Below are 18,687 nucleotides of genomic sequence, written 5' to 3' on the forward strand. Positions count from 1 at the left end.
TTTAGTTTTGATCCATTAGTTCATTCTGTTTCAATTTTTCCTCTTCAATAGTTCCCCACCCCTGCCATTGCTTCCCTCCCCAGTTCCCCCCTTAGTTATCAAAAGTACATTTTGAAGTTGGCTGACTAAGGGGGTCTGGGAGGTGGTGGTGCTGTGAGGCATTGTCAATGAGTATCACTCTCTCTGGGCAGGTAAAACAAGGCCTTTTTGGCAGGTGGAGCATGTCACATCTTAATGCTTCAGGGTTGAGGGATGCTCAAAGCATGGAAAATGTGTGTGTGTGTGTGTGTTGACGTCTGTTGGCAAACCAGGCCCAAAAAGATTTTGGCAGAAATTGATTTACCACTGCCATTTCTTTTCACTTTCCCTCTCTGCTTTGGTGCCCTCAGGTGGACATCTGTGAAAATGCAGGAAACAGAAATGCAGAAAGTGTGTTTGTCCAATACCCAGAGGGGTCTAGCTCACCCCTGGGCATAGCTGTCAAGTGTCCCTTATTTGAAGGGACAGTCCCTTATTCCAGCGCCATGTCCCACTGCTGTCCCTTATTGATGGATGTCCCTTAAATGATGTCCCTTAAATTTCAAAGGAAGCAGCTCCTCTCCCTCCCTCCCTGCCGGCCAGGGAGGAGGGAGGCTCCAACTGTGTTGCTTGGCTGTGTTGCTCACCCAATAAGAAGTCTAAGAACGACTGGGGGGTGGAGCTTGCATGCCTTGTATGTGGCTAGTTAATGCAAGCTGAGGGGGTTTTTGAATGCTGGATGCCATTTTGTTGCACGTGCTGCTGCAAACTTTGCAGTGCAAAGCCAGGCTGGGGAGCCATCTTAAGTTGAGGCTGCATAGGCCTTGTGGTGCATGTGATTCAGATTCTATTCAGTTGAACCTCTGGTTACAAAGTTGGTTGGACAGTGTTCTCAAAGCTACCAGCATGAGTTTGACCAGACTGTAGGAGGACAAGAAGACTGGAGTGCCTGGAACAGGTGAGGCTGCAGGTCCCTTATTTTGGCTGCTGGTCCCTTATTTTCAAGGCTGCTGGTCCCTTATTTTCAAATCTGTAAGTTGACAGCTATGCTCCTGGGATATTCCCAGACCTCACCTTCTGCTTTGTCAGTCCATAGCACCAGTGGCGTAGCGTGGGCTGTCAGCACCCGGGGCAAGGCAAGTAATTTGCGCCCCCTAACCCGTGGATTTGCGCCCCCTAACCCGTGGATTTGCCCTAACCCCAGATGTTGCGCCCGGTGCGGCCGGCCCCCCCTGTACCCCCCACGCTACGCCACTGCATAGCACCACTGAAGTGTATTAACAAATAGCTTGTTTTGAAGGAGAGTTAGCAATCTTGGGGCATATTTAGATATCGCCGCTTAGGATAAGTGCAATGCTTCACAGATTTCCAAAGCATGCTTACCTAAGTGAAACGGCAGCAAATGCTGCTGGAGAGATGGCGGAGAAAAGAACTGAATCTGACTAAACACAGACTAAAGCACATTTTAGGACCTATTTTGTGGAGACAACTGCCACCATTGCACCTGCCGTTTGGAGCGGTTTCCATTTGTTACCTTCTGGCCTCCTGGAGAAGTCCTCCTCTGCCCACTGTGAGACTCTTTCCAAATAAAATTGCTTGCACCCTGCCTTGATTTTACATTGAATGGAACACCAGTGGAGACATCATTCACATCTGCTTGTCCAACTTCTGTGGATATTTTTTCCTCCATTTGTGAGGCCTGCAGATGTGGTCAGAATTCTTTAGAAGTATACAGCTGACCATCTGTGTGCACTTGACCCTTGTCCATTCTGGCTGCTTAAAGTAGCCAGAGAAGGCCTGGCCAACTGGACTGAAAATGATATTAACACTCCCTTGTGGGAGGGAGTGGTCCTTTTAAAGCATGTTGTTGCATCTGGTCATTTTATAATCTTCTGTGCTTGCGCAAAGTGCTTGCTTGACTCAGCTCTGGGAATCTCTGGATGAAAACAATTATCTGGGACTCTTTTGTAGCATCGCTTCCTATCTGGTTGCAGGATTCAAAACCACTATGCCTCTGGTGCACAGATGTTAGCCCAGCCCGGCTGGCTTCCTTTTCATTTGGATGCCGTTTCTGAAGTTTGCAGTCAACCTGCTGCATTCTCGGCCTGCCAAAAAAGTCTTTTGTTAATTTTTCTCTAACACATTTCTATGTGTTAGGCTATTGCAATACATAATTTCTCTCTAATGCTGAGGGATGTGTTTCGGCCACAGTGCACTGGAGGCACTGGAAGTCTTTTTGTCGTCCTACGTGGTTCTATCTATGTATCTCAAGGAGACATACATAGTTCTCCCCATTTTATCCTCACAAGAACCCAGTGAGGTAGGCTAGGCTGAGAGTGAGTGACTGGCCCAAGGTCACCCATTGAGCTTCATGGGCAAGTGGGAATCTGAGCCCTGTTCTCCCAAGTCTGAGTGCAACCCACTAACCACTACAGCACACTGACTCTTACATTTCGTTATATTAGGAATAACTGAATGGAAACCTTTTAAGTAACACAGACTCTGGAATATTAATGGATTGAGATGCTTTATGACTTTTAAGCTTTTGGACTGCATAACTCAGGCATCGGCAACGTGCGACCCATGGGCTGGATCCGGCCCCCGAAGACCGTTTTACCAGCCCACGAGCCGCCCCCGAACTGAGCCACCCACTCAGTGAGTTCCCCGCATGCTGCGCTAAACTGGCGCAGTGCGGCACAGGGACTCACCAACCGGCACCGGAAATCACGTCTGCACACGCGCAGATATCAGAAATGGCTTCTGCACATGCCCAGATGCTGAAAATCGCTTCTGCACAGGTGCGATTTCCGGCGTCTGGGAATGCACAGAAGCGATTTCCGGCGCTGCGGACATGCGCAGACGCGATTTCAGGTGTTGCGCTGCGCCAGTCCGGCCCACGGACAATCTCCACGGGAGTAATCCGGCCCATGGCTGGTAAGCCTTGCCGACCCCTGGCAAAACTATTCATCTTGAAGGAAAAAATGGGGAAATGAACATACCCTCCAACATTTCTCTGGTTAAAATAGAGGCACTCTATTCCACCATTATCATTTTATTATTTATACCCTGCTCATCTGACTGGGTTGCCCCAGCCACTCTGGGTGGCTACCAACACATAAAAACATAATGAAACATTCAACATTATAAAAAAACCTTCCCTTTACAGGGCTGCCTTCTAAAGGTTATAAAGATACTTATTTCCTTGGCTTGGTGGTCGCTTTACGCCATACCCTCCAACATTTCTCTGATGAAAATAGGGACGTCCTAAGGAATAGGAATAGGGATGCAGGTGGCGCTGTGGGTTAATCCACAGAGCCTAGGACTTGCCGATCAGAAGGTCGGCGGTTCGAATCCCTGTGACAGGGTGAGCTCCCATTGCTCGGTCCCAGCTCCTGCCAACCTAGCAGTTCGAAAGCACGTCAAAGTGCAAGTAGATAAATAGGTACCGCTCCGGCTGGAAGGTAAACAGCATTTCCGTGCGCTGCTCTGGTTTGCCAGAAGTGGCTTAGTCATGCTGGCCACATGACCCGGAAGCTGTACGCCAGCTCCCTCGGCCCATAGAGTGAGATGAGCGCCGCAACCCCAGAGTCGGTCACGACTGGACCTAATGGTCAGGGGTCCCTTTACCTTTACCTTAAGGAATAGCGGGACATTCCAGGATCAAATCCAAAACCAGGATGGCTTCTGTAAATCTGGGACTGTCCCTGGAAAACAGGGACACTTGGAGGCTCTGAATTTATCAGGGACACCCTGATTAATTGCAGGCACATCTGCAGATTGATGAGCTAGTGGGGCCTGCTCACATCTGTACCCAAAATAAGGAGTAATCTTTAAAACCTCATGAGGGCGCCATTCACGAAGACTTGAAGGCTGGCAGTGTGTAAATACACGATACATGAAAAGCATGTTATCACACAGATACCAGGCGTGAGTTGTCTTCCCCGTTGTGCCTGCCAATTGGATAGACTGCTGGCTTGAGGTACCATATCAGATTTGGCTTGATCAAGCAAAGAAGAAAGGGAAATTACTGGAGAATATTTTGTCTTAATGGAAGGTCATAAGGAGGGTTGCCACAAGTTATTAAACTGAGGAGGGGAGGAATGTAAACTTGGCGGAGGGGAAAGAAGTTATTTTAAAGTGACTTTAATCTCTCCCCCTTCACACACAAAAAAAGCTTAAACGGTCTTTTAAGAAAAAGCAGGATGTAAAAGCTCAATTGCAAAGTGAGTGTGGCTTAGGTTTTCCTTTCAGATGGTTTGAGGGGAAATGCACCAAATAGCAGTATTTTCTCAAGAAACTACAGGGTTGTGGGCAACACCATGTTCAAATACCAGCTGTGGGAATGCACTGGACCCAGAGGTAAGGTGTACACAGCCTAAATAACTCTCGCTGGTTTCTTCCATATTCCAACTCTCATTTAGCAGCAAAGGCAGGCAAGGTGATCGATCACAGGTTCTTTTCATATGAGGCTGAAGTTGACATTATGCTTCCTTTGTCCCTAAAGAAGGTAAAGTAGAGGAGAGTCATTTGTGATGCAAATGTGCATTTTGGACAATGCAGGATATACATTTAGTTCACAAAGGAAAAGCTAAGGGTACTTTAAGCCTTATGCATGAAGACACTGTCAATGGCTGCCCTTCAGCTTTGAAGCATTTGAATTCCAGGTTATCACTCTGTGATTCTAGGTCTTAAATTGTCTGGTTTAACAAAACAGGGTGGAAGGAAGGAAGGAAGGAAGGAAGGAAGGAAAGGAAGGAAGGAAACTTTGACAGTGACACTCTTATGTATGTTTGATCAGAGAGTAAACTCCTTTGAATATATTCTGAGTAAATATGCACGAGATCAGTCTGTTTAACATTATGATTATGCGTTTTCAACCTGTTACATACTCTTGATAAAAGTGGGCATGGTATCATTTCCTAGTTGGATCAATTTAAGTTATGAAAGGCGTATGCAAGCTATGGTTATTTATTTTTTTAAGTGTTTATTAGCTTTCGAGAAATGACAGTAGGCAACTCGAAGAAATAACAGTGGAACAAATAACTGTGTGGAACACTCACTGCACTTAGGAAAGTGTCAGTCAGCTACACATATTCTAACAAGAGAAATTCTGAGAACGGACCCACAATGAGAGTGCCTAATTTGACTACAGAGGCAGGAAGTCATGTGTTAAGCAGGTAAGCTTGGCATGTGTTGCTGTGTGGGTGGGTGTAACAACACACTGCTCTTGTTTATGAAACATATGAAAGGGAACAAAGAACTCTGTGCTGGACAGAGGAGCTCTGCTAAAGTCAGAAGCTCACATACACCTGTAGAAACCTACGGTGGTCTATAAATCAGGTCTCACCAGGTTTTGGTCCTGGAATTTATTTTCAAAGCCAGAACAAGTGAAGTAGTAGCACAGAACAGCTGACTTTTGAATCTTGAGCAGCATGCCTCTCTCCATGATAATCACCAAGTGCCCACAACCAGTTTCTATGCATCTGAAATTGCCACTAAGGTCACTTAGGTCAGAGACATAACTCTGAGGCAAGTTTGAGCCCCAGGGAACTATGTGTTTTATTTTTAAATGAAGTATTGTCAGTATGAGAGATAATTTTTTATCTATATATCTAAAGTTCAAATCACAAAACATGTCTGAAGACCCCACAGGCTGGTGCAGTTCGGAGTTGGGAAACAGTGGACTTGAAAAGAATTAATAGACTCATAGAGTTGGAAAGGATCATGTCTACTCCAAATACCTCCAATGGAGGAATCTTTCACCCAGCATGGGGCTCAAACCCGCAAGCCTGAGATTAAGAGTCTCACGCTCTACCAACTGAGCCATCCCTCAGTTGTTCCACTGCTACTTCTCACCTTTCTTTATTCTTGTCCCAAGCTGGAAAATAACCCCATCAAGATGTAGCAGCGATAGGTAACCCGGGACCCTCCAGACATTATTGGACTCCAACTCCCATCATCCCCAACCATTGGCTTTGATGGCTGTGGCTGATGGGAGTTGGAGTCCAGCAACATCTGAGCAGCCACAGGCCCCTATCCTTGGACTACTGTGGCTTGGAAATGTGTGTGTTTGCCCTAAATGGGAGGTACAAACACACAACAAGTTTGCACAATGAGGGGAAAGGTGGAAAGAGTGAATATCCCCTCTTCTCTGGAATTATCCAGTGGACAAACAAAAGGAAATGGTGCTTGCTTTAGTGTTTAAAGCAGTGTTTCCCAAACTTGGGTCTCCAGCTGCTTTTGGACTACAACTCCCATCATCCCTAGCTAGCAAGACCAGCGGTCAGGGCTGATGGGAACTGTAGTCCCAAAACAGCTGGAGACCCAAGTTTGGGGAATATGGTCTTCAGTGATTTGAAAGGTAAAGGGACCCCTGACCATTAGGTCCAGTCATGACCGACTCTGGGGTTGCGGCGCTCATCTCGCTTTATTGGCCGAGGGAGCTGGCGTACAGCTTCCGGGTCATGTGGCCAGCATGACTAAGCTGCTTCTGGAGAACCAGAGCAGCACACAGAAACACCGTTTACCTTCCCGCTGGAGCGGTACCTATTTATCTACTTGCACTGGCGTGCTTTCGAACTGTTAGGTGGGCAGGAGCTGTGACCGAACAACGGGAGCTCACCCCGTCGCGGGGATTCGAACCACCAACCTTCTGATCGGCAAGCCCTAGGCTCTGTGGTTTAACCCACAGCGCCACCCGCGTCCCTCCTTCAGTGATTTACTGGCTCCCAAATACCTCCAACTCCATCCCTAATGATCTTCTTGGGGGTTAAGTTCAGCGGAGGCGAACCCTCAGAAGCGAAGGGAATTGTGGCTTCCTCTGTGGTAGCCCCTAAATGTTGCACCCACCCTCCCCACAGAGGTGCATCTAGTGTCTTTGTTGTATAGCTTTTTCTGTATGCTGAAGATGTACCTCTTTACCCAGATCTTCGACACTTAAGGTACAGTGGTACCTTGGTTTAAGAACAGCTTAAGAACGCTGCAAACCCGGAAGTAGGTGTTTTGGTTTGTGAACTTTGCCTTGGAAGCAGAACATGTTTCACTTCCTGTTGAGTGTGCTCCATTTGTAAACTGAGTCCCCCGCTGCGATGGGAAAGCACGCCTTGGTTTAAGAACGCTTTAGTTTAAGAACAGACTTCTGGAACGGATTAAGTTTGTAAACCAAGGTGCCACTGTATTTGCTCCATGCGACCCACCTCTTTTGCCGAATTTCGACTCTTCTCTTCCAGTGGGAAGGCTTTTGTTTGTTTTTTGAACTGTGTATTGCATTGTTGTAACCCACTGTGGGACCTTATGCTGAAGGGCAGGTAAAGGACCTTACAGATATATAATTGCCTTAGAGCGGCTTCAGACATTCTCGCAAAGGAAGCAAAGCACATGTGTAGTAGATCTGCCCATCTGGTTCCCCGTTTTCTGCTAGAATGCAGGAGATGCACAAGGTCCCCACCAGCACACACCTCATGTGGAAGCAAGGAAAACCAATGGATACTTTATTTGTGAATTCCCTTTTTCTCTTGTCCAGGTAACCTGCAAAAACAGGAATCCATTTTCTGCAATATCTGGCAATGGCCACTAGCATAGGTGTTTTTAAATTAAGCCTAGAAAAGTTCATGGAATATACATCTATCAATCACAAGACACCACAGCTGCTAAGAATGGAACTTCCACAGCCAAGTGCAGTATACCTCTTATTCCTGGATAATGGGAATAAATAACAGGAGCTGGTCGTCCCTTTTAGAGCCTGCTTGTGAGCTGGCTACTCTTAAGAGACTAGATCAGGCATAGGCAAACTCCGGCCCTCCAGATATTTGGGACTACAATTCCCATCATCCCTGACCACTGGTCCTGTTAGCCAGGGATGATGGGAACTGTAGTCCCAAACATCTGGAGGGCTGGAGTTTGCCTATGCCTGGACTAGATGGATCCATCATAACACACAGGCAGTGGTGCCATTGGGACAGGACTTTAGGGCAGGCGTTGAAGGCCCCACTCAGCAGATACATCGGGAGGTTCCCCAAGCCCAGTGGAAGTGGCCCACCACATTTTTAAATAAGCAAAACAGAACAAATTTACAGCCCCCTTCCTCTTCCCAGAGTCCCATTAAAATCCAAAATCTAAAATTACCTAACCACAACACCGGACCCAGCGTGACCATTCTCATGTTCTGAGCCTAATCAATGCAACGCCTGTGTGGCCACAACCTCAGACGAGGCATGCATAATATAATTGTGGCATTATTCTTTCTCTCTCTCCCCCCCCCCCACCCCCCAGCCCAGCCTCTCCACCCTCCCTTTCACAGAGAAACCAAACAGGCACTGGCAAGGCGCACTCGTAACTTACCAAAGTAATAGGAGAAGCATGGCTGGAGGGCTGCTGCTATTTTCCAGTCCCGGCACAGGTTTCCGTCTTTGCAGCAGCTGCAAGCTCTTTGTGCTTCCTTCCTCAGGGCAAATGAGGTCTTTTCTCAGCTGTGGGGCAAGCTGCTTTGGTTGCTGCTGCTGTTCTCCTTTGCCTCTCCCTCCAACAGGGAGGTGTGGCCAGAGAGTGGTATAAAGTCCAAAGAAAGAGCTTCTCCCCCCTTCAGTACAGAGTCCCCCTTTCTACTGGAGATCAGATTCTCTGCTCTGCCAGCAACACGGTTATTTTATTTTTATTTTCATTTTTGCAATCGCCTTGCTTGCCGCTCCCTTGCTGCCCTGTAACACCTGCCTGCCTGCCATGCACTCGGGGACTGCGCCCATCACTCTGCTGCTCCTGGTACAGGTGGGCTTTTCCGTGAGCCTCGACGCCATCCAGTGCCCGCCATGCTCCGAGGAGAAGCTGGCGCGCTGCAGGGCGCCCACCGGGTGCGAGGAGCTGGTGCAGGAGCCCGGCTGCGGGTGCTGCGCCACTTGCGCCTTGGCCAAAGGAATGCCCTGCGGGGTCTACACGCCGCGTTGCGGTTCCGGGCTGCGATGCTACCCGCCGCAGGGAGTGGAGAAGCCTCTGCACACACTCATGCACGGCCAAGGGGTCTGCATGGAGCTGGCTGAAGTGGAAGCAATTCAAGAGAGCATGCAGTCCACAGGTAAGAGGGGCATCGGGCTCTCAGGCACATAAGCCTGGCAGGCAGGTCTACTGGCTGCACCAGTTGTGGCGCAGAGGAAATGCTGAACTATGGTTTGGATGTGGGGAAGGGTGGATTTGTCTGGGGGTACCTTACCTTTGTGGGTAACTGCTTGCATTCACAGTCTTCAAGTTGCCAGCTTTGAAAACCTGCACAACCATAGCTATTGGCCAGTACCTGGAAGGAAACTGATGCCACATTGACCATCGCTGCACCCTTGACCGATGCTAGATTTAACAACTTCACGCTCTCTCTTGGGACCCTTCAGAGAGCTTTGTGCTGCATGTCAGGCTCACAATATGCTTCTTGGCTGCCAACTTGTAACACAAAAATAACCTGTGCGCATGTTCAAAACGACAAGTGGCAAAAAAAATACTTGTTGCAGGTCGAGTTTCCAAGGGCTGCAGTTTCCAAGTGCATTGTCCTCTGTGGCAAGGGAAGTGTGCTCACATGTGCGGGCAGTGGTGGTGGGGAGATCATCTGCTCTGTGGTGAAAGATTTGAACATGTATTTCGTATGTGCTACTGTTAGCGCTGCATGGTTCGCGGTAGTCCTTTTCCTATGCGTGAATAGTCGGGGGATAGAATGGGGCTGAAAATAACTGGTATTTCGAGTTCCTTTTGTTTATCTCCAAAGCTCTCTCAGCATAGGTTTTGGCACATGGGAGAAGCAGGGCGGTTCCAGACAGGAGCTTACTGTTGCAAACGAGGGCCCTTCAGATATGGCAAATGGGGTGTTGGCAACATGTGGCGGTGGTCCCCCCCCCCCCTTTTCGTTTTAACTTACTGGATTGTATGCACTTCAAACGTGAACTGCATAGACGTGATGCTGGTCAAACTTGGGATGGGGAAAGAAAAACAAATATTAATACAGCCTGTCTGCTTATAGCTCAGTCATTAGAACATGAGACTCTTAATCTCAGGGTCCTGGGTTCAAGCCCCATGTTGGGCAAAAGATCCCTCCATTCCTTGTGGTTGGACTAGATGATCCTCAGGGTCCCTTCCGTCTCTATAATTCCATGATTCTTTGACTACAGCAAGGCATGACTGTTTAAGCAATGGCTTGCACCTCTCTTGTTTAGTTTTTTCACTGTTCGTTTTTAGGTAGTGTTCATTACTTACTAATAAAAAGTATTTGAAAATATATGGGGGGGGGGAACGCTGGTGTTTTGATGCTGACCGCCATGCATAGACACTGTAGAAAAACTTGCGGGTACAAAGAGCACTGAACCCCACAATATCTAACAGGAGGCTTTTCCAACCTCCCTAGCCATCCACCCAAGTGGCAGAGCTTCATGTTCTGGCACCAGGGGGGCGGAGAGCAGGCGGGGGCAGGGCTGGCGCACGTCCTGGGCGCGTGGCACACCACCTGCGCAGGCGGGGGGGGGGCAGCCGCGATGGCACCCTACCGGGATCGCGCTGCCAGGGGCGGTGCGCTCCCCCCCGCACTCCTCTTCCTCCGCCAGTGCATCCACTCCCTCCAGTATTGGATAAGAAGGTGATTTGTCACTTTATTTGAAGTTGTTTCCTAAAGATCTCTTAATGGAGATCAGATGCGCCTGTGTAGATTTCAGCTTCCTTTTCCTTCCAGCTACAAAAGGGAGGTGTGCAGGGAAATCTTGCACACATCTAACTCGGGCACACTCAAATTCAGTGGGAACGGGTTCCCAGGTGATTTGCATGTACAGAGGACTGCAGCCTAAAGTACATAAGGGGTAACTGAGGCTGCAGCCTTGGAGCAGCAGGTTGGACCAAATGACTCTTGGGACCCGTTCCAACTCTACAGTTCCAAGATTCTATATGGGGGGGGGGTTTCTTTTCTTTTTTTAAAAAAAGAAAATCCCAGTAGGTTTTTTTTTTTTTATTTCCACACAAAACATCTCTACTTCAGTGTTAGCATAAGCCCTTCACGTCTAATTGCCCCAGTAACAACTGTTTCAGTGCACTGATCCGATATGCAAACATGCCAATACAAAACCTTTCTCGAGCGTAGGAGGCTGTGCCAAGAAGTTGCAGACGACACGCGTCAAGGGCATGTAAATAGTATTCAGCCATGACTGTTCAGTGCCTCTGACCCGGAATGTCTTGGAGTGCTAGTGTCAATCAGGACCACCTATTTCTGCTGCATAGAGCCACATCCTTACAGAGAGAAAGAATGGAAGGTCGATCTTGGAGATAAAGTGACGAATGATGTTTTCTTCTTCCTTTGAAACTGGGAGGAAAGAAATTTCAGTGAAGAAATTTGTTTTGTATTCCCTCTTTGCCACCCCATAACTCCCATACCCATATTTTTTGAGAAGAAATGCACAAACCTTCGAGATGCACAAAGAATGGTGTTAGAAGTAATGTGTAAAAAAGGTAAAGGGACCCCTGACCATTAGGTCCAGTCGTGACCGACTCTGGGGTTGCGGCGCTCATCTCGCTTTATTGGCCGAGGGAGCCGGCGTACAGCTTCCGGGTCATGTGGCCAGCATGACTAAGCCGCTTCTGGCGAACCAGAGCAGCGCACGGAAATGCCGTTTACCTTCCCGCTGGAGCGGTACCTATTTATCTACTTGCACTTTGATGTGCTTTCGAACAGCTAGGTTGGCAGGAGCAGGGACCGAGCAACGGGAGCTCACCCCGTCACAGGGATTCGAACTGCCGACCTTCTGATCTTCAAGTCCTAGGCTCAGTGGTTTAACCCACAGCGCCACCCGTGTCCCTAGAAGTAATGTGAGTGATATCTAAATGTTTCACTATTGTGCAATCATGCTGTAGAAAAAAAAAAACATAACCAGTGCACATACTGGTATAGAAAGGTGTACCCACACCTATATACAGGGGTGCCAAGTTGAATAAAATATATTTTTGGGGGTGCAAGTAAGCCCCACCTTCATAATCGATCACATGATGCAGTGCATGCACACCATTTGAATGGCAATGCCCATCAAATATTTTAGAGGGGAGTTGAAGACTCCTATGAGTTGGTTCCTATGCCTGCGTATGCCCAGAAAGTTAAAAAAACCACTTTGGAGGGGGGTGGGAAGAGAGGAGAGGCAATCGAGGTGAAGCCTGACTCTCCACCAACAGGAGTGGACAGGGCACAGTGGTGAGATGTTTGGGGTGGAGAAGGCACTGAAAGGATGTGATTCATTCTATGCTGTGCAGGGCACATTGCAATTGCAGCATCCAGCAAATACTGGGAAATAAGAGACTGGTCAGTGCTAGAAGGCTCCTGTCTGGAAGCAACCATTGGCTGGTATTCTAAGAACATGCATGGCTGCAAGCGACAGGTTCTGCAACAAGTGCCCTGGCCCAATCCACCTGGCCAGCTATTCTCCCTTTATGAGCAGCCAGAAGCTTGACAGGCAGCCACTGGCAAGTGACACTTCCACAGCGTAGAGAGGGAGAATATCATCTCCTAATTGCGACTGATCCATCCGCTAAAAGGCACAGCTACGGGGTTGACATGAGAGTCAGTTGGCAACCTTGGATTATTTAATGGGCTTTAAATGTGCGACATTTAATGTACACGGGTGGCATTGTGTTCTAAACCTAAGCCTAGGGCTTGCCGATCAGAAGGTCGGCGCTTCAAATCCCCACAACGGAGTGAGCTCCCGTTGCTCGGTCCCAGCTTCTCCCAACCTAGCAGTTTGAAAGCATGCCAGTGCAAGTAGATAAATAGGTACCACTCCGGGGGGGAAGGTAAACAGCATTTTTGTGCGCTGTTCTGGTTCGCCAGAAGCGGCTTAGTCATGCTGGCCACATGACACGGAAGCTGTACGCCGGCTCCTTCGGCCAGTAAAGCGAGATGAGAGCCGCAACCCCAGAGTTGTCCGCGACTGGACCTAACGGTCAGGGGTACCTTTAAATGTGCTACATTTTCAGTGACATACAAAGAAATACCATACTAAGGGATCTCGTGTACCCCTGGAGTCCTGTGTCCAGTTCTGGGCACCACAGTTTAAGAAGGCTATTGACAAGATAGAATGTGTGCAGAGGAGGGTGACCAAGGTGGAAACCAAGCCTTATGAGGAACGGTTGAGGGAGTTGGGTATGTTTAGCCTGGGAAAGAGGAGACTGAAAGGCATATGACAGCTTTCTTCAAATACCTGTTGCACGGAAGATGGCACAAGCTTGTTTTCCGCTGTCCCAGAGGGTAGGACCCAAACCAATGGATTCAAATTACACAAAAGGAGTGTCTGACTAAACACCAGGAATAACTTTCTGACAGAGCTGTTAGACAGTGGAATGGGCTACCTTGGAAGGTGACGGACTCTCCTCCATTGGAGGTTTCTAAACGGAGAGCAGATGGACATCAGTAATTCCTTCAGGGGGTGGACAATGACCTTTTAGTTCCTTCCCAACTCTACACTTCTATGGTTCTGTGTGTTTTTCAAAAACCCACAGTGTTTCTATTAAAAAAATCACCGTGCAAAATGTCGGAACACAGGGGTACCAACTTGAATAAAATATTGTGGGTCCCAGGTAAGCCCCAAACTGCATAATCAATCACAAGGTAAAGGTAAAGGACCCCTGGATGGTTAAGTTCAGTCAAAGGCGACTATGGGATGCACTGCTCATCTCGCTTTCAGGTCGAGGGTGCCGGCGTTTGTCCACAGACAGCTTTCCAGGTCATGTGGCCAGCATGACTGAGCCACTTCTGGCACAACAGAACACCATGACGGAAACCAGAGCACACAGAAATGCCGTTTACCTTCCCGCAGCAGCGGTACCTATTTATCTACTTGCACTGGCATGTTTTCGAACTGCTAGGTTGGCAGGAGCTGGGACCGAGCAACGGGAGCTCACCCCATCACTGGGATTTGAACCGCCAACCTTCTGAATGGCAAGCCCAAGAGACTCAGTGGTTTAGACCACAGCGCCACCTGTGTCCCTCCAATCACAAGACCACACATGCACACTATTTGAATGGCAATTCCCATCAACTTTGGGGGTCTCTGGCCCCCTCAGATTTTTTTGGGGGGGGCAAAGGGACCTCGACCCTAGGAGTTGGCTCCAATGTCTGAACTTCAATTTCTGTAAGCTGGCTGCTGGAAATCTATGCTGTACAGATATCCCTGCCCTTTGGCCCAACACATATAAGCAAATAAGAAGCTTGACTGGGGTGGGGGGCCAGAATGCAGACCACCTACCTGCCTCTGGGCCTGCAAATACCAGATCCATTAACTCCTTCCATCTTGTCCGGTTCTCTGCTGTGCTTTCAGTCTCGAAAATCACAGGTGGTAGGTTTGTTGTGTTGCTCTGTGTGAAGGCCACGGTCCGCCAAACTTCTGGCACCATGTGCCTCCTGTATGAACTCTCCACAAGCTTAGTTAATGCAAATTTAAACTTTATTCTTGATGAGGCTTGGGAGCCTGCACCCAGCAGTAACTAACCCAGCCAGGCCACACCTCTGAGTTAGCTGCTCTCCAGGAACTGGCTTCCTGAGTCACAGCGGTTTCTTTTTAAGGGGCCACATACTAGATGTTTAATTGATAATGCATACATCCCACTCAGAATACTCCTTTTTTTAAATCACTGTTGGCAAACTGGCTCTCTAGTTAAGTTTTTGTTTTGGTTTTAACTTGCCATGGACATAGAACTAGTTATAAGGCACAGTTTGACAGCGGAGGAAGTGTTCAGCTGTGTGCCTTGCAAATGGAGGAGAATATGCATGGCCGTCTAGCTCCTCTCAAAATACCATTAAGCTCAGATCCTCCAAGAGTTTCTATTTTCCAGGGACTTTCCTGATTTAAAGAAGCCATCCCGGTTTCTGATCTGATCCCCGAATGTCCCACTTTGCGCCTTAAAGGTAAAGGGACCTCTGACCATTAGGTCCAGTCGTGACTGACTCTGGGGTTGCAGCGCTCATCTCGCTTTACTGGCCGAGGGAGCCGGCGTACAGCTTCCGGGTCATGTGGCCAGCATGACTAAGCCGCTTCTGGCAAACCAGAGCAGTGCACGGAAACGCCATTTACCTTCCCGCCGGAGCGGTACCTATTTATCTACTTGCACTTTGACGTGCTTTTGAACCGCTAGGTTGGCAGGAGCAGGGACCAAGCAACGGGAGCTCACCCCATCGTGGGGATTCAAACCGCCGACCTTCTGATCAGCAAGTCCTAGGCTCTGTGGTTTAACAAAAATTAATAAAACTTAGTAGGCTAATGGGAAATCAGACGAAATTGTCTGTATGCTGTAATTGCAGTGCACCTTACATACCACAGAACGAATTGCATTCATTTCAGGGTCGTTCTCACCATGTCCTGTCCACTCCAGTGGGTGGGAATGCCAAAGTCTCCCTGCCCCAGACACCCACCTCCTTTCCAACCCCTTTTATTTATTTCTTTTGCCAAGTGCATAAAGCTGAAGTTAAATGTGCGTAAGTTGAGGCCTTCCTGTATTTAACATCTTGAGCTCCTTGGAAAACCACCTTGAGTTCAACCTTGTTGTTGGAAAAGTGAAATGCAAATACCAAACCAAATCAAGATTGGAGGAGATGACCCTCGTGGTTCTTTCCCAACTCTACCATTCTAGTATAAATCAAAAAGCAGACCGTGGCAAAGATAAGAGCCCTTGTTTGCAAGGCAGATTTGTATATGAGCCTTTGGGTAGGAAATGCAAGTTATTCCCTATGTGTGGCCTGGGAATCAAGTAACTGAGATCACTTTCCCCTTTAGCATGAACTGCCTGGTGTAAGGGCCATCCATTATCAATCAGGATGCAAGGAGATTAGGGAGGGATTGACAACAGGAGGTTGCTAGATGCTCCTACTGCCTGCATTTTATCAAGGTCACTCCATATTTCCTGGTACTTGTCCCTGGCAAATTGCTGTCTCTCTGTTATGCCTTGGGGGGAAGGGATACCTTTAAAAGAACGTGCTCGTAGAGTGCTCACATGTACACAATCTTAGTTTCCGCCAACACACCCAAGAGTGTTAAGGTTGCTGAATGTGTTTTGATTCTGCGGTGAGTACCATCCGATCCATGGCAGGGTGGAACATTATATTAAACTTTAAGCTCTCGCAACTCCAACCCCAGCCCCAGCCTTGACCCCTATGGCCAGCTTATTAACACAAACTGCTTCAGATGCAGCGGCTATCATACCTTTCCAAGTGTCCCGATTTTCCAGGGACCGTTCCAGAATTATGAAAGCCATCCGGGCTTCTGATTTGCTTCTGAAATGTCCCCATTTCCCCCGCCAGTGCTGTCGCCGTTGAGCTCAGGAAGGAGGATGAACTGGCCCTTGTCCTGAGTGGCAGAAAGGGAGCATCCCATTGCCTCTCCATGGCCACAGCTGATGGCCTCCTCCCTTGGGCAGCTCGTAGTGGATATGGCTGCTGCCACCAAGGCCCAGCTCTGTGATGGAAACAGAGAGTAGGGCGTGAAGAAAGGGGGAGAGGAGCGGAGAACAAGGAATCTTGAATTATTATTTTTAATGCTTTGCGTCTAATCTTACCCCCTTCTAAAATGTATTTATGGTGTGTTTTTCTTTTGGTAAATCTACGAATAATAAAATCAGGATTAAGGGGTTTCCTCAGGACAGTTAAAGGCATGTGTGCTCTGTCCCGTTGATGTAGTGCTATTGCATTCACCCTTCTTCTGACAGGAAATTCATGGCGGGGGGACGGCAAAAAATGGGGGGGGGTGTTTGAGGAGGGTCAGTTGCGGAGTGAGATATGTCCCTATTTTCATTTGAGGAATGTCGGAGGGAATGGGCTATTGTAGATTCAGGGCGCTTCCAGGCTTTTGCTCTTGGGGGTGGGACCTACCAACAAATTCAGGCTCTGCCATGATAGCTGATGGTGAAGTCTTGCTCAGCAAACCCATTTCCCTCAGCGATCAGACTTTTGCCAAAAGGCAAATGATGGGGAAATGCCCTTGGCTAGCACTTGCTTTGACACGACGTCATCTAACCGCCCTCCTTGCAAAACAGATCGTGATAAATACTCGGTAAACAGGTGGTTTGGAAGCACCCTCGGGGTAAAATAAATAGCACAGCATATGGGAAGCTGAAAAGGCTTTCATCCGAACTGCTGGTGACTTGTGCGGTCTCTCAGGCAGTGATTCTTGGTGTGAGGCTGTGTACCCTTTACTCTGCATCTGGCACGCTCCCAACCAGTTTTGCACATTAGCCACACTCCACACCCATCCTGTCACTTCTTCAGGAAATGCCGCCTTTTGATGCATTCCCACCTCAAACCAGCTTCGAACCGAATTGAGAATTGAGCCACCTCGCTGTGTTTAAGCCAGCAATGTGTGCACAACAGTTTTAGTTACAAATACACAGGAGGCGCTCTGTGTTCATTTGTAAAATACGAGGGTGAGGGTTCCCACTTTCTGGGGTGTGTACCTACGCCTCAGAGCCAGCCCAAGATATTTGGCTGTGTGAGGCAAGAGACAAGGTGGTGACACCAACCCTCCCTATTTCTCATACAGATGCCAGCCACTTGAATTTGAATTCCAGCACTGGCAACATGACAACATCTTCTATCCACTTGAGGGTGATAGGCCAACTCAGAGGACAAAGGGCAGGCCACACGGCATGCACCTCTCTTCTCCAAAGCCCTGCCACTGCCACTCTGCTCTGCAGCATCAGCCAACCAAGGTGGCTGCTTCACTCTACTTTATGGGAGGGCTGGTCCTGTTGGTATGCTTCTAGCAACAGCCTGAACCTGCAGAAATTTTATATATTATAATATATATATATATATATATATATATATATATATATATATATGGGCACAGACCTAAACAGTGTAGAAGGTGTCGCTTGTCCTGAATCTCCCAACATTTAGTTTCATTGGATGTAATTAGTTAAAGAACTTAAATGTCTACATCAGGGTCCTGTATTAATTTGAGCCTAGAGAGGTGAAGTCAGGGCTGGCTCAAGACATCTTGCTGCCTGAGGCGGACAAAATGGCACCTCCCATTCCATGTAGAGAAGTAGCTTGGAGCAGCAATTGATTCTTAGTTCAACACTGGTGATGGGATGGCACACCTGAGGGAAGGAGGCTCACTTAGGGGGCTCTGTGTAACAGAGAGAGCTCTCCTTCAACATCTCATTGCCCTTCCCGCCGTATCTGCTACCCAAGGCAGCTGCCCCACTCTGCCTAACAGTAGGGCCAGTCTCGTGTGGAATGTAGGGATGGATAGATCTGTCAATTTTGGTTCTCTCTCTCTCTCATTTTTCCAATGTTAAATTCAGTTATCCACACTTCTGCAGCAATTTTTGATTTGTAAAAAAATCATCACGAAAATTTGTCAATGTCTTAGTGTGAACTTCACCTAATAAACAGGTTTTTGTATGCAGTTTTCAGTAAGGTACACACTTTTGCAAGGACTTTCCCCCTATGTAACACATTTTCTATGTATGCATTTTATCCACACTTTCCCCCAATACAAACATTTTTGTAAGCAATGTATGGTTGGAGAACTGCACTGCAAAATTCAGAGAAGGGCGAATTTTGAAGGATTCCTGAGTTTTCGTTCACATATTGTTTCGCAAAGTGTGAATTAGGTAGGTTTACCTTGGAGCATCATTGAGGTCATACTATTTCAGACGCAAGCTGGGATTCCAGCA

At 48.0% G+C, this 18,687-nt stretch overlaps 1 protein-coding gene and 1 long non-coding RNA gene across 2 annotated transcripts in view; one reads left to right on the plus strand and one right to left on the minus strand.

Annotated features, from left to right (window-relative positions):
- Positions 1 to 3,054: 3,054 nt before the first annotated feature.
- Positions 3,055 to 8,497, minus strand: LOC144325122 (uncharacterized). The gene is made up of 3 exons (XR_013390413.1): positions 8,359 to 8,497; positions 7,396 to 7,545; positions 3,055 to 4,516 (listed from the first exon to the last, which is right to left on the minus strand). It is a non-coding gene; the product is annotated as an uncharacterized LOC144325122 (long non-coding RNA).
- A 239-nt stretch (positions 8,498 to 8,736) lies between these two features.
- IGFBP4 (insulin like growth factor binding protein 4) overlaps positions 8,737 to 18,687 on the plus strand; it is a 38,300-nt gene continuing 28,349 nt past the window's right edge. The window contains exon 1 of the mRNA XM_028702464.2: positions 8,737 to 9,085. Coding sequence (XP_028558297.1) covers positions 8,737 to 9,085 — 349 coding nt within the window. The remainder of the gene's footprint in view (positions 9,086 to 18,687) is intronic.

Source organism: Podarcis muralis, chromosome 13 (assembly GCF_964188315.1).
Source record: "Podarcis muralis chromosome 13, rPodMur119.hap1.1, whole genome shotgun sequence".
Lineage (NCBI taxonomy): Eukaryota > Metazoa > Chordata > Lepidosauria > Squamata > Lacertidae > Podarcis > Podarcis muralis.